Here is a 12,671-nt window from a genome sequence, read left to right as displayed (position 1 = left end):
TTTTAAAATTATTTTTTAAAGATTTTATTTATTTATTCATGAGAGACACACACAGAGAGAGAGAGAGAGAGAGAGAGAGAGAGGAACAGACACAGGCAGAGGGAGAAACAGGCTTCCATGCAGGGAGCCCGATGTGAGACTCGATCCTGGGTCTCTAGGATCACGCCCTGGGCTGAAGGTGGCGCTAAACTGCTGAGCCACCTGGGCTGCCTGAAACCTTGTATTCCAATGTGATGAATTGGACAATATTTTTTGTTTATGTTTTGGGGGATGTTGGAAGAAAATGACCTGTGAAGGACCTGAATCATTAAGTAATGAGATAATAACAATCTCTATTCTATAAATCTAACAAAAAACTGGTGTATGGGTCATCAAGACTAAGAACCAGGCTTTGAGAACTACTGCTCCTGGGCATCTAGATGGAGTATAAGACATGATTGCTGCCTTCGAGAAGCTTTTGGTGTAAATCTGGAGACAGAAGACAAAAGGGAATGGTAGAAGGAAATGAAACTGGAAATGGGGGCTAAGATTTAGTTGTGATCTAGCAATACACCAAGGCAAGATTGTGATCTTACCTTCTGGGTCTACATCTCTTCACCTGAAGAACAAGGGTGTTGGAGTTGATCTGAATCAATAGATAGACTTCATGCTGCCACGCCTCTCATTCTGTTGCTCACGGCAGTCATGACTAACATGTCAATCACCACATTCCACCCTGGGCGGCTTCTCCACAATCTGCCAGTAGTGAATCAGCAGAATTGGTCTCTGAGATGAAGTGAGTTTGCCATTCTGATACTAGTAATCTCCAAGTCCTATTCCAGTTCCACTGATTCTAAACACGTGAAGAAGCACATAATCCCAAATAGTAGGACAAAGACAAGAAAAGACCCCAAGGCATTCCTGAAATGTACCTTAAGAAAACTATGGTGGCCTGGACTTCCTTTGCCTTTTGAACAATCCAAAATAATTTGTTTTGTGAGGAGAATGTTATGTTCATTAACTGTCTGGGTCTGTTCCCAGGTGACTTGTATTGGGCACATCATTGGTGCTGTGGTCACCGACACTCCAGAACATGCACAGAGAGCTGCTCAGGGGGTGAAAATCACCTATGAAGAACTTCCAGCCATTATTACAATTGAGGTAACTGAGAAAGAGCTGCATGAAGAGGGGTGAGCCACCCATCCCTGGAGGCACCTTTACTGGGATCCTTTAGGGAGGATTCCAGCAATAGATGAAATTTTACATCTCTTCCAGCCCCAGGTTTGGGTAGTCTTCTGAAACCGTATGTCCCCATCATGATATCAGAGTCTGTTCATTAGTGGCCAAACTAGGTTCCTCCTTCCCAGTGCCAGCTCCCATTGTTCCTTGAGGGACTCTACTTTTCCTCAAGATCCAAGGCTGTCCACCTATCTCTGAGGAAGTGGAGGAATGCAATGCCTGGGGTCACACACAAGCTTACTTTAAGTCTGTAAGGCATTAGTAGATATCTGCGTGAGAAGAGAGAGGGAGTTCCAGCAGTTTCTCTTTCAGGTTTGGAAACAACCTTCCTTCTCCTCTGAAAGTCCAGTCACTGAAGCTTCTTTCTGATCCTCAGGATGCTATAAAAAACAATTCCTTTTATGGGTCTGAGCTGAAGATCGAGAAGGGAGAACTCACGAAGGGGTTTTCAGAAGCAGACAACGTTGTTTCAGGTATAGCCAGCACCGTGCAGTCCCAGATATGGACTGGCCCTGGGTACAAATTAAATTCAAGGGCTGGACCTTGGGTCCTGGAGCAGGGGAGTGAATATTTACTGGAAGAGTCCTTCTGATGTTTGTAACAAAACAGTAGATGGCAGGGAAAGACCATCTGCCATTTTCATCTCTGCCCTCCTGCCTCTAGGCTAGATAGACCTAAGTGATTCTCAGGAGCTGGTAGTATGTAGAATTTCGAAGACTATCAGAGAAGGTAGTGGCCACAGATCCTGGCCGCCCCCTGTAGGCCTGTAGGCTGTCCTCACCCATCTGCAGCCAGGACTCTCCCCCACCACTCTTCCTCCCCCCACCTCCACACCGTGGAGTTAGGCCCGCAGCTCCCATGTGGTGCAGGGCTGCCAACTAGACCCCTTTTGGAATTATTTCCTACAATGGTCCCTGGTACACGGTGGGTGTGCTCTCCTTAAGCAAACTTGTGATCAATGTGGGCGTCTTATTGCCTCCCCAGGCGAAGTGTACATAGGTGGGCAAGAGCACTTCTACCTGGAGACTCACTGCACCATCGCCGTCCCGAAAGGTGAGGAAGGGGAGTTGGAGCTCTTTGCGTCTACACAGAACACCATGAAGACCCAGGTAGGTGTCCCGTGGGTCAGCTCCAGGGCCGGGGGAGGGCACTTGGGGAGTGTCTGGCAGAGCACGTGTGGCAGTGTGGGGTATGGGAAGAGGGTGATCTGGACTGGGGAGGAGGGGATTTGAGGGTCGTGGACCTGGAACCAGACCCTGTCAACCAACAAGCTGGTGTCACTGAGTTATTACCTTGCCTTCCTTGGTTTTCCTCATCTGCAAGATGGACCTGGTAGGGTGTACTGATTAGGTGTTACTACTTGCATTGGGTCTGGTAAGTGTTGGCTTTTATCATTCCAGTGATATATGGCCTTGGTCAAGTCATTGAATCTCTGGCTCCTCCTCTGTAAAACAAGGGTATGGGCTTAAGTGGTAGCCACAGAGACCACTACATTATTTGTGGCAGCTCAAATATTTCCTGTTTCTGTACTTCTGGTAATGCGACAGTGGTGGGCAGCGTTTTGGGTGACTGATCCTCCCCTCACAACTCAACAGTTCCTGGCTAGATGGAATGAACTTTGGCTCTGAGAGTATGCTGTGGCCAGCCACTCCCCCCACTGGTTAAAGACAAGTGAATTCAGTCTGCGGTGACTAATAAGTGCTGGCTCCCAGGACCCTCAGCTCAAGGGCTGCCTGGGGAGGTGGTGGGGACACTTCTGAAATCAAGGACAATCTCAATATTCACAGCAGTAATTAGGTTCATAGATATCCGGCGGGACAGCTCAGGCCTGAAGTAAGTCCCAGTGATGCATTCAGGGCAAGTAATTTTTCTTTTGTCCACAGGCCTTCGTGGCAAACATGTTGGGGGTTCCAATAAACCGGATTTTGGTCCGAGTGAAGAGAATGGGAGGAGGCTTTGGAGGGAAAGAGACCCGGAGCACCCTGGTGTCCACGGTAGTAGCCCTGGCTGCATACAAGTGAGTCTTCCCTGCCAGCTCCGGGGAAGGAGAATAAGGCTGCTGCTACTAGGAAGGCTTTCCAGATTTCCCCCCTTTAGAAGTAGATTCCCCCTGCTTTGCATTTTCACAGCCTTCTGTTTTTAGAACTCTTGGCCATTGGGTTGAGGGTAACACCACCTGTTTCTTTGTGTTCCATGCATGGATCCATGTCTTGTCTCCCTTATCTGGCTGTGAGGGCCCCGAGGGCAAGGACGCATCTCATAGCCTTATAGTCCCTGGCTTGTCCAGCACGGTTCCTAGACAGCTAGAGGTGGAGCAGACCCGCACCAGTGCCAGGTGGAAAGAGAAGTCTCCAGTGCTGTTTTCATCCCTGAGATTGACAGGACTGGGCTGTTGCAGAGGCTCCCAGTGTTCTAACCCTCTGATGCCTCCCTCAGGACTGGCCGCCCTGTGCGCTGCATGCTGGATCGTGATGAGGACATGCTGATAACTGGTGGCAGACATCCCTTCTTAGCCAAATACAAGGTTCTAGATGTTGGGAACTATGTTGGGGATGGGAGGGACAGTGCCATCTCATCAAGAAAGCTGGGGATGAAGATCTAAGGATCCTGGGATGTACTCTCAACATTTTTCGTGACTACCCGTAGAAGTTCAAAGAAGAAATAGTAACGAGAAAAATTCAAATCAGCCAACAGCAACATAGAGGAATGATGCTGGCCGGCCACCTCCCAAGGGATGTCCCAGTGTGGCATTTATGCCTTTTGAGAATTTGCTCTGGTCCATCCTTGGTCTTTATCCAACTGTGAGAGATGTGTGACTTTTCAGCAGCCCTGGGTAAATCCCTACAGAATGGCCTAATGTGAATGTATTCACTGCCTGATGTAAAAATCAGAATGACCACTTAGTGCTTAGTGATTTTCAATGAGAAATAAAGCTGCCCAGGGCCTGTAGTGTGGGTACCTGCTCCGCCAGACCACAGATGGCTGGTCACTGCCAGTTCCTCCGTGGGATGGTCCCTTTTTGGGTCCCTGTCCCTCTAAACACAGTATAACCTGCTAGATCCCAGTCTGGGAGCCCATCTCTCCATGGGCTGGCCTTTAACATCTCCCCTTTGACCTTGTCTGATTTTGTTTCATGATTGAACTCTCCCAAAGGGATCATATTTTCCTTATTCTGAAATTCTTGAGTGCTCACAGAAAGTAACTAGGTCTTCTGAGTCCCAGTTCCTCACTTATGGGATGGCCTGGCCTTTAAAGGTTTGTTCTGATGGCTGCATAGGGTCAGGGATGTGAAAAATATGAAAGCACATTCATGCTTGTGTGGGGTGTAACTTGTCTGCTGGCCTAAAGCTGTGAGGTTCCCCAGTATCTTTCTCAGTTTCTCTGCCTGCCCTCCCCTCTCTGCTTCCTCACTCCCTCTCACAGAACCAGAAACCAGGAGTAGGTAGAGGGAAGGAGGAGTGTGGGGAGAAGGTGTGTCCAGGATTGAGGAGCCATGGAACATCACTGGAGAGATGTTAGCTCCTCTCTGCTTCACCTGTTAAGCCCCAATGACCTTGTTTTCATGGTGTGATGTCTGGTTCTTTCTGCTTCCTCCAAGTAGCACAAGTGGGCAGGGATGACTAAGGGTTACCAGAGGAAGGGCACTGTTGAGAAACCCCTCCCCTTCTCATCAGGTTGGCTTCATGAAGACTGGGAAGGTGGTGGCTCTGGAGGTGGAGCACTACAGCAATGCTGGGAATACCCTGGATCTCTCCCAGAGTGTAAGTAGGATGTGTCTCTGCCTCCCAGGGGCGGGTGGAGTAACTGGGAGGCCAGCCTGGTGCAGGCCACCCTCTGTTCCTGCCTGTTACCATTGTGGTAGCCTCCCTATTGATCCTCACTTTTAGGTTCTCCACTCTTGGCTTACTTCTAAAGCACAAAGATAATCAAATTACTTTCTTGATTGGAAACTCTTCCTGCTTTTTCAAGATACTTTGTCAGGCAAGCAAATTAGTTATAAAACTTTATGCATAGTATGATGACAGTGCGTGTATGTGTATGTAAAATTAACATATACCTCTGTAATATATACATATGTATATATGTGTGTGTATATACATATATATACATGAAATATATATATATATATATATAAAAATTCCAAAAGAACATACACCAAACAGTGATTGGGTAGGACAAAGGGGCACACTCACTGTCATTTCCTATATAACACATTTTTGTGATGTTTGAATCCTAAGTAAGGAATTGAATTTCTTCTTTTTTTAGTTAACAGTTTCATTGAAGTATAGTTTACACACCATGAAATTCACCCATTTGAAGTATATAATTTAATCATTTTTAGTAAATTTAGAGTCCTGCAATTATTATCATGATCTATTTTTCAAACATTTCCATCGTCCTAAAGAGATCTCTTATAGCAACTCCTGTTCTTACGTACCCTCTCCAGGCCCAGACACCCACCAGTCTATTTTCTGTGTTTATAGACCTTCTCTTGTAGTTGATTCATATAAATAGACTCATATACTATGTAATCTTTTGTGTCTGGCATTTCCATTCACCACTTGATGGAAATCTAATGGAAATCTGAGTTGTTTTCAGTGTTTAGCTTTTATGGATAATGTTACTGTGAACATTCTCCTATGAGTCTTATGTAGACATGAATTTTTGTTAATTTTAAGAATTAACAGTTACCTTTGTGGTACTGCTTTCTATAATTTTTTAAAATCTAAATTCTATAACCATACTAGTTACGCACACATAGATTCTTCCTGTAAAAATAAGTCAAACATTTCAGGAAAACAGAAGTTCCTATGAATCTTATCCTCACCTCCTCCCCTCTCCCCCACCAAGCCAGCCACTTCTCTTTGCTAAGGGTTAACTGGCTCAATTAGAAAACTTCACACTTCAAATTCAATTAGTCAACTTATAGTATTTAAATAAAAAAGAAAGAAAACTTCACACTTTAGATCTCTCAAAAACAGAAACACATTTAGCATTCTCAGCATTTGCAACACATGCCTCTTGGTGTTGTAGGAAAAATCAGGTTGAAAAAGACACGGTGCTTGTCCCCAAAGATCTTAGAAGCTTTTAAATTCAATCCAGCAACCATTTATTGAGTGCCTTGGATGGCAACATAAAGAATATATGGCATTGTTTCTGCCCTCAGGAAGTTCATGGTGTGGTGGGGGGAGACAGATAATAAAAGACAAAATGAAATAGAAGTACAAGTTGATAGAGTGCTAAGGGAAAGCGAAAATGGAATTAATTGAGACATACTAAAGCATCTAGGCTAAGACTGAAATAATCAAAGACAAAAAGCAACCTGTGGGAGAGAGAGACTACACAGTGAAGTAAACCAAACCCAAAAGCAAACAAACAAATAAAAGCTGCCACTGATCTCATCAGAGAGATGAGTTATTATACCTTCAAGAAGGAAGAGGATGCCATAAAAATGGAACAGTAGGAGAATAACAATGAACTCTGGTGAATTAAAACTCTGAAAGCAGGAAAGTTGGAAGAAACTTGAGCAAATCTCCCCAAGTAAAGAAAAAATATAGAAAAATAGTAGAGAAAATACAACAAAATTCAAGGACTTGTCCAGGAGATCCAAATACTCAAGGTTTCAGAGAGAAAGAATGGAAACAAGAGAGAGGAGGAAACTATCAAGAAATGACTCAGGAAACCCCCCTAAACAGATGGGCATACATTTTGAGATTAAAAGAGCCCATCCAATAACCAGCACAACAAAGAAAATAGATCTATGCTAAGTTACATCGCCACAAACTTGAGAAATGTGGGGATAAAGAAGATTTTACAATATTCGGGAAGGAGAAAAACAGAACTATTTCCAAGAACTGGAGAGACATTGATTAGATTTGTCAATACTGGAGAGCTAGGATGTGCCAGTAAAATGCCTTCAGGGATTTTGCTGAGGGAAACTGGAAAACCCATTTCCAACCTAGAATCCTATATACAGCTGAATTATTAATCAAGGATGAGAGTTCAAGAAAGACTTTTCAGGCATGCAAGTCTCAAAAATATTCTTTCTATATACTCTTTTCTTTTTTGTTGAGAAGATATTCGAGGATGTACTCCAATAAAGTGAGAGTAGGAAATGGGAAGACATGGGTTTCAGGAAGGGGAGATTCAATGTAGAGAGGCAAAGAGAATCTGGGGTGAATGTGAGGGGAAGATCCCCAGGTGACAGGTGAACTGCCAGTTGAAATTGGAGTAGTCCAGAAGGCTGTAGAAACAATTTCTTCAAAAGATGAGGCTGCTAGAAAGTCTAAAGTGTTCAAACATACTGAGAACAGATTTCTAGCACTAGGGAAAACTTAAGTTGACTTAGTAATAATTGCATAGAAAACTAAGAAAATGAAAAAGTAAAGATAATTATTAGCTCTAGTGTGGTGGGTGGCGGGGGGATATTATCAAGAAAGAGAGAAGTTGGGGTGCCTGGGTGGCTCAGTCAGTTACACATCTGTCTTCAGCTCAAGTCATGATCCCAGGGTCCTGGGATCAACCCCCACATTGGGCTCCCTGCTCAGAGAAGAGTCTGCTTCTCCCTCTCCCTCTACCTCTCCCCCCTGCTCATGCTCTCAAATAAATAAATAAATAAATAAATAAATAAATAAATAAATAAAATCTTAAAAAAAAGAGAAGCAATCAAGTATAACTATGTGGTTTAGCTGTCAGTATGTTTACAGGATGATATCAAACTGACTGCTGATCAGATTAAAATATAATTATACAGGGAGGATGGGGGACAGGAAGTTGATGTGTTTTGGGGGAAAGGGGGTTAGGTGGGAATGAAATCGCCTTTTTTGTAACAAGAAAACAATATAAGAGTCTATAACTAAAAACATCGAGAAGTTTCAGTGTAAGACGTTATTTAGAGATATGAAAGTTAAGTGTAAAGCGCTGATAGAGAATGAGCTATGGGAACTCTAAGTGGAGTAGAAGGAAGGAAAGTGGGAGCTGCTATTGTGCATAACACAACCTTGCAGCAGTATTTGACTCTTGAAACTGTTTACTATAAAACTCTAATGAGAATACAAAGTACTTTAAAATTAATCCACAAAATCACCTATTATTATTATTTTTTTAAGAGGCAAGGGTTTCCCCAGGGAGGAGCTGAATAAGAATGGTAGTTAGTAGGTGGGTAAGCTGAGGAAGGGCACATCAGGTAAGAGGAACATATAGTCAAAAAAGAGGATAAAGAAACATACGGGGGGAAGGTCGTAAGGAGTCTTGAATTCCATGCTGAAAGATATATGGACTTTACTCCAAAGAGAGTTGAGTGCCGTTTTTAAGCAAGTGGTTGGCCTGAAATGACCTTATATTTTTGTTTGAGGCATAGGTTGGAGGGTGGAGAGACACAGAGGCGGGGAGCCCAGTAAGGAGTCCTGTGCTGCAGCACCTGGGAAGAAGTAACGTGGGCCCGAGGAGCCAACAGGGCTGGGAAAGACACAGAGGGTACAGCCCTTGAAATCCCTTTGTCGCCAATGAAATGTGCCCACTGTTGTCTCCCACTTTGATTCCTTCTGCTCCAGATAATGGAACGAGCCCTATTCCACATGGACAACTGCTATAAAATACCCAATATCCGGGGCACTGGGCGGCTCTGCAAGACCAACCTGCCCTCCAACACGGCCTTCCGGGGCTTTGGGGGACCCCAGGGCATGCTCATTGCTGAGTATTGGATGAGTGAAGTCGCGATGACCTGTGGGCTGCCTGCAGAGGAAGTAAGCTGGGAGTCTGGTGGCGCGGGTCAGAGTGGGTTAACCTACCCTGAGGGGATCGTGGCTTTGTGTCTTGGACATCTCCCATGGGGGCAGAGGAGAGGCAGGTGCTGTTGAGGGGAAGCTAAACTTGGGGTTATGCCCCCTTGTCCTTGTCACCAGCAAGTCTTCAGTGTTTCTCTCCTTGCAAAGGTGCGGAGGAAAAACATGTATAAGGAAGGGGACCTGACACACTTCAACCAGAAGCTTGAGGGGTTCACCTTGTCCAGGTGCTGGGAGGAATGCCTAGCAAGCTCTCAGTATCACGCCCGGAAGAGTGAGGTTGACAAGTTCAATGAGTAAGCACCGGGAGGGGAGGAGTACGATGTCCTGGTGCTCTCTCGGGTCTCCTAATCTATAGCCTCTTTGCTGAACTCAGAATACCAGGCTAATAATTTAACGGGTACCTCATGAAGATGCTGAGTTTCTTCCCCCTTTCGTAAGCATCTCTTTAAGATACTGAAATGGTGTTGAGCCTGGGGGGCAGATGGGCTTACAGCCTGCCCTCAGCATCACAGCTCATCAGTATGGTTTGTGTTTACACATCCATCCACCATAGGGGCACATGGGTCCAGGACTCAGAACCCCACAGGTATACACCTGCCTCTAACATGAGTCTCTAAATGTGATCTTGCCATCACTCCATCAACTTGGGCCTCAGTTTCAAAGTGAGGATAGTTACACTCGCTCTGTTTCCTCACTGAGTTACCCAGGAAACCAAATAGAAAGTGCAGAGAAGGTGTTACCATGATCATCACTGAGCCACAGTTTGTCCCTGGGACAGTTAGAGTCCAAGATCACCAGGGAACCCTGACCCCATCTAAACTCCACACTGGGGGAAGTGATGATACTTTCAAGTCCAGGAGTGGGCCCTGCTTCAACTGTGCAGAAGGACTCAGAACCCAAATCCCACCTTTCTCATTTGGCTTACCCAACTTGAGGTATGATAAGTACTGTGTGGGCAGCTCCAAGGATGCCTTGTTCCAATTTTGCAAAGATGTTGTCTGAAACTATGTGTGGGCTGACACAAACGTGATGGAGAAGGTTCTATGAGAATATTCCTTTTTTCTCCAGGGAGAATTATTGGAAGAAGAGAGGATTGTGTATAATTCCTACCAAGTTTGGAATAAGCTTCACTCTTTCTTTTCTGAATCAGGTAAATGCCTTGTGTAATTTCGCCCTCTCCACTGGGCTGGGGCCGCATTTCCCCTCTGTGTGCAGCATTGCAAGGGAAGGGCCACTGTCACTGGTAGCAGAGCTGCGTGGAGGGGCTCTCTGCTGTTTAAATGAAGTTGAACTTGCATATCCCTGTTTGTCCAGAATGGCACAGGTCGGTAAGGGCAGCATGGGATTCAGAGGTTTCGGATCAACTTCTACTTCTTACCCTTATGGGTTATAGGGCTACAGATGCTACTCTGCCTTTCTGATCCTATTGCTTCATCCGTAGAGTGGACACAAAGACATTTGACCTCCTTCCCTCTGAGGATGGGAGGCACACCAAGAGAAATAGGAAAAACTTCTCCAGCTGTTGAGGGGCTACATCATTACATCACGAGATTTACACTGCTCTAGTTGTAGTTTAAGATTTCTATCCAGAACACTGCTGCTGGTTCTCTTTCTCCTGGGCTCTGGCACTGTTGGTCCCAAGCTTCAAGATGAGTTAGGATTTACTGAATTTTGTGTATCCTTCTCTTCCCTTAGGCAGGAGCCCTGATTCATGTGTACACAGATGGCTCTGTGCTGCTGACCCATGGGGGCACTGAGATGGGCCAAGGCCTACACACCAAGATGGTCCAGGTGAGCAACCTGGAGGCTGGGAGCCCTCTCTGGGACCGAGACCTCTGGGTCAGGGATGATGTGAGAAACCGAGCAGGAGCACAGAGAAGAAGCAAAAGCAGAAGCTGGCCTCAGCTCTGGTCCTGGCTCTGCTGCCCATTTACATGTGGCCTTTGGCAAGTCTTCTTTCCTCTTGGTCTCTATTTCCTAATCTGTGCAAAGGCGTTGGCTGGGTGGCCACTGGGGTCACTTCCGTTACCAACATTCTAGGGCTCTGTGATTGTGTTGGTTTGCAAGCTCCTGGGAAGCTTCCCAGGTATGATCTGAAACTGGCCTCTGTACTCAGAGGGCAGTAGGGAGACAAAAAAAAAAGAAGCCTGGGTTGGTGGGCCACATTTTTTTTTAAAAAGATTTTATTTATTTACTCACGAGGGACAGAGAGGCAGAGACACAGGCAGAGGGAGCCTAATGCAGGATTTGATCCCAGAACCCCAGGATCATGACCTGAGCCAAAGACAGATATTCAACTGCTGAGCCACCCAGGTGTCCCGTAAGGTCACAGTTTTAATAAGCAAATGGAACTTACATAAGAGGCTTGCCTTGAGTGCTGACAAGATGGATGGATCCCTGCCCTTGCCCACTGAGTCTTAAAAGCATACATAGAGAGAGGCCTTAATTGGGTTTAGTCAAGGTACTGTGCAGGTGTTCTCAACCCTACATCATCATCCTCGGAGGCCGTGTCCTTGGAGCAGCCTTTGGGAGCAGGAAAAGCAAGCAGAACCCACATTTCAAGGACAGGGAAGTGGTGAGCCTCTGATCCCCAAGTCCAGCTCACGGGTCAGCTGGTGGTCACATCTTTCGATGACCTTCCCCAACAGTGTATAAGTGTGTATGTTGTGTCTGTAAAGGTAGTCAGCTTTCCCCACTCAGTGGAGCTAAGGTACTGCAACTGGATTAGAGTCCCTGCTTGGCTCACGGACTGGCCAAAAAGCCAAGGTTACCTTTAAAAAGTACTGTTAGTCACCATTAGGTTTATGAATTTTTGTTTTATCTGACAAAATCACTCCATGAAGTTCTGCTTCAGACTGAGACAGGTATGAGAACATCTCAGTCTCAAAAGGATTATAGTTCATAAAATTATTTTGTTGCCTTTAAAAGTAGCCCTGAATCTGTCCTGGAGGTAGAAGGCAGCCAAGTCCCATGCTAACCCCTCCCTGAGAGGGTGATGTTGTCTCTTTTCCCAGGTGGCCAGCAGAGCTCTGAAAATCCCTACCTCTAAGATTTACATCAGTGAGACAAGCACGAACACTGTGCCCAACACCTCTCCCACGGCCGCCTCCGTCAGCGCTGACATCAATGGACAGGCTGTCTATGTAAGGAGACTGGGCAGCCAGCAGAGCTGACGGCCAGCCCTGGGCTTTGGGCCCAGATGGCCTTCTGGGACAGGAGCTGGAAGGGTCCTTGTAGGCTCTTTGACTGTGACCATGCCTTTGGCTCTCTTACTCAGGAGAATGCTGTTCCTCCTGACACCAAGCTGAAAGAGAGGCCTAAGAGCCATAATGGCTTCCATCGAAGCCAAGAAGGATGAGTGTAGGAGGGGGAGGAAATTTGGAGGGTTACAAGAGGCATTCTGGAAAGACATCCTCCTCAGTGTTAGAACTGGTCACAAGACTATGGACTGAGGTTGGAATTCGACTTGGGAGGTGGCCAGGTCAGACCTGCTTGTTTCTCTTTCGAAGTGGGGGGATGTAATTAACAAAGGAGTTTGCTGGGAAAAGTCACCTCCTTTGGGATCACTCAAATATTTCAGAGAATTGGGTGCTCTCCCAGCAAGGGCCAGTGCTGGTTCCTTTGGCAGGGTCCTGTGGCTTCCACCCTGGCTCTCCATCATTCCAA

At 45.8% G+C, this 12,671-nt stretch overlaps 1 protein-coding gene across 4 annotated transcripts in view; it reads left to right on the top strand.

Annotated features, from left to right (window-relative positions):
- XDH (xanthine dehydrogenase) overlaps positions 1-12,671 on the top strand; it is a 59,905-nt gene that overhangs the window by 36,572 nt on the left and 10,662 nt on the right. For all 4 annotated transcript variants that reach the window (XM_049095338.1, XM_025454250.3, XM_049095337.1 and 1 more), the window contains exons 19-29: positions 1,021-1,140; positions 1,595-1,691; positions 2,203-2,327; positions 3,102-3,235; positions 3,655-3,742; positions 4,893-4,979; positions 8,772-8,963; positions 9,153-9,298; positions 10,074-10,155; positions 10,701-10,796; positions 12,020-12,148. In XM_049095338.1, coding sequence (XP_048951295.1) covers positions 1,021-1,140; positions 1,595-1,691; positions 2,203-2,327; positions 3,102-3,235; positions 3,655-3,742; positions 4,893-4,979; positions 8,772-8,963; positions 9,153-9,298; positions 10,074-10,155; positions 10,701-10,796; positions 12,020-12,148 — 1,296 coding nt within the window. The remainder of the gene's footprint in view (positions 1-1,020; positions 1,141-1,594; positions 1,692-2,202; positions 2,328-3,101; positions 3,236-3,654; positions 3,743-4,892; positions 4,980-8,771; positions 8,964-9,152; positions 9,299-10,073; positions 10,156-10,700; positions 10,797-12,019; positions 12,149-12,671) is intronic.

The sequence above is a fragment of the Canis lupus genome, chromosome 17 (assembly GCF_003254725.2).
Source record: "Canis lupus dingo isolate Sandy chromosome 17, ASM325472v2, whole genome shotgun sequence".
NCBI lineage: Eukaryota > Metazoa > Chordata > Mammalia > Carnivora > Canidae > Canis > Canis lupus.
This window is presented reverse-complemented; position numbering and strand designations above follow the sequence as displayed.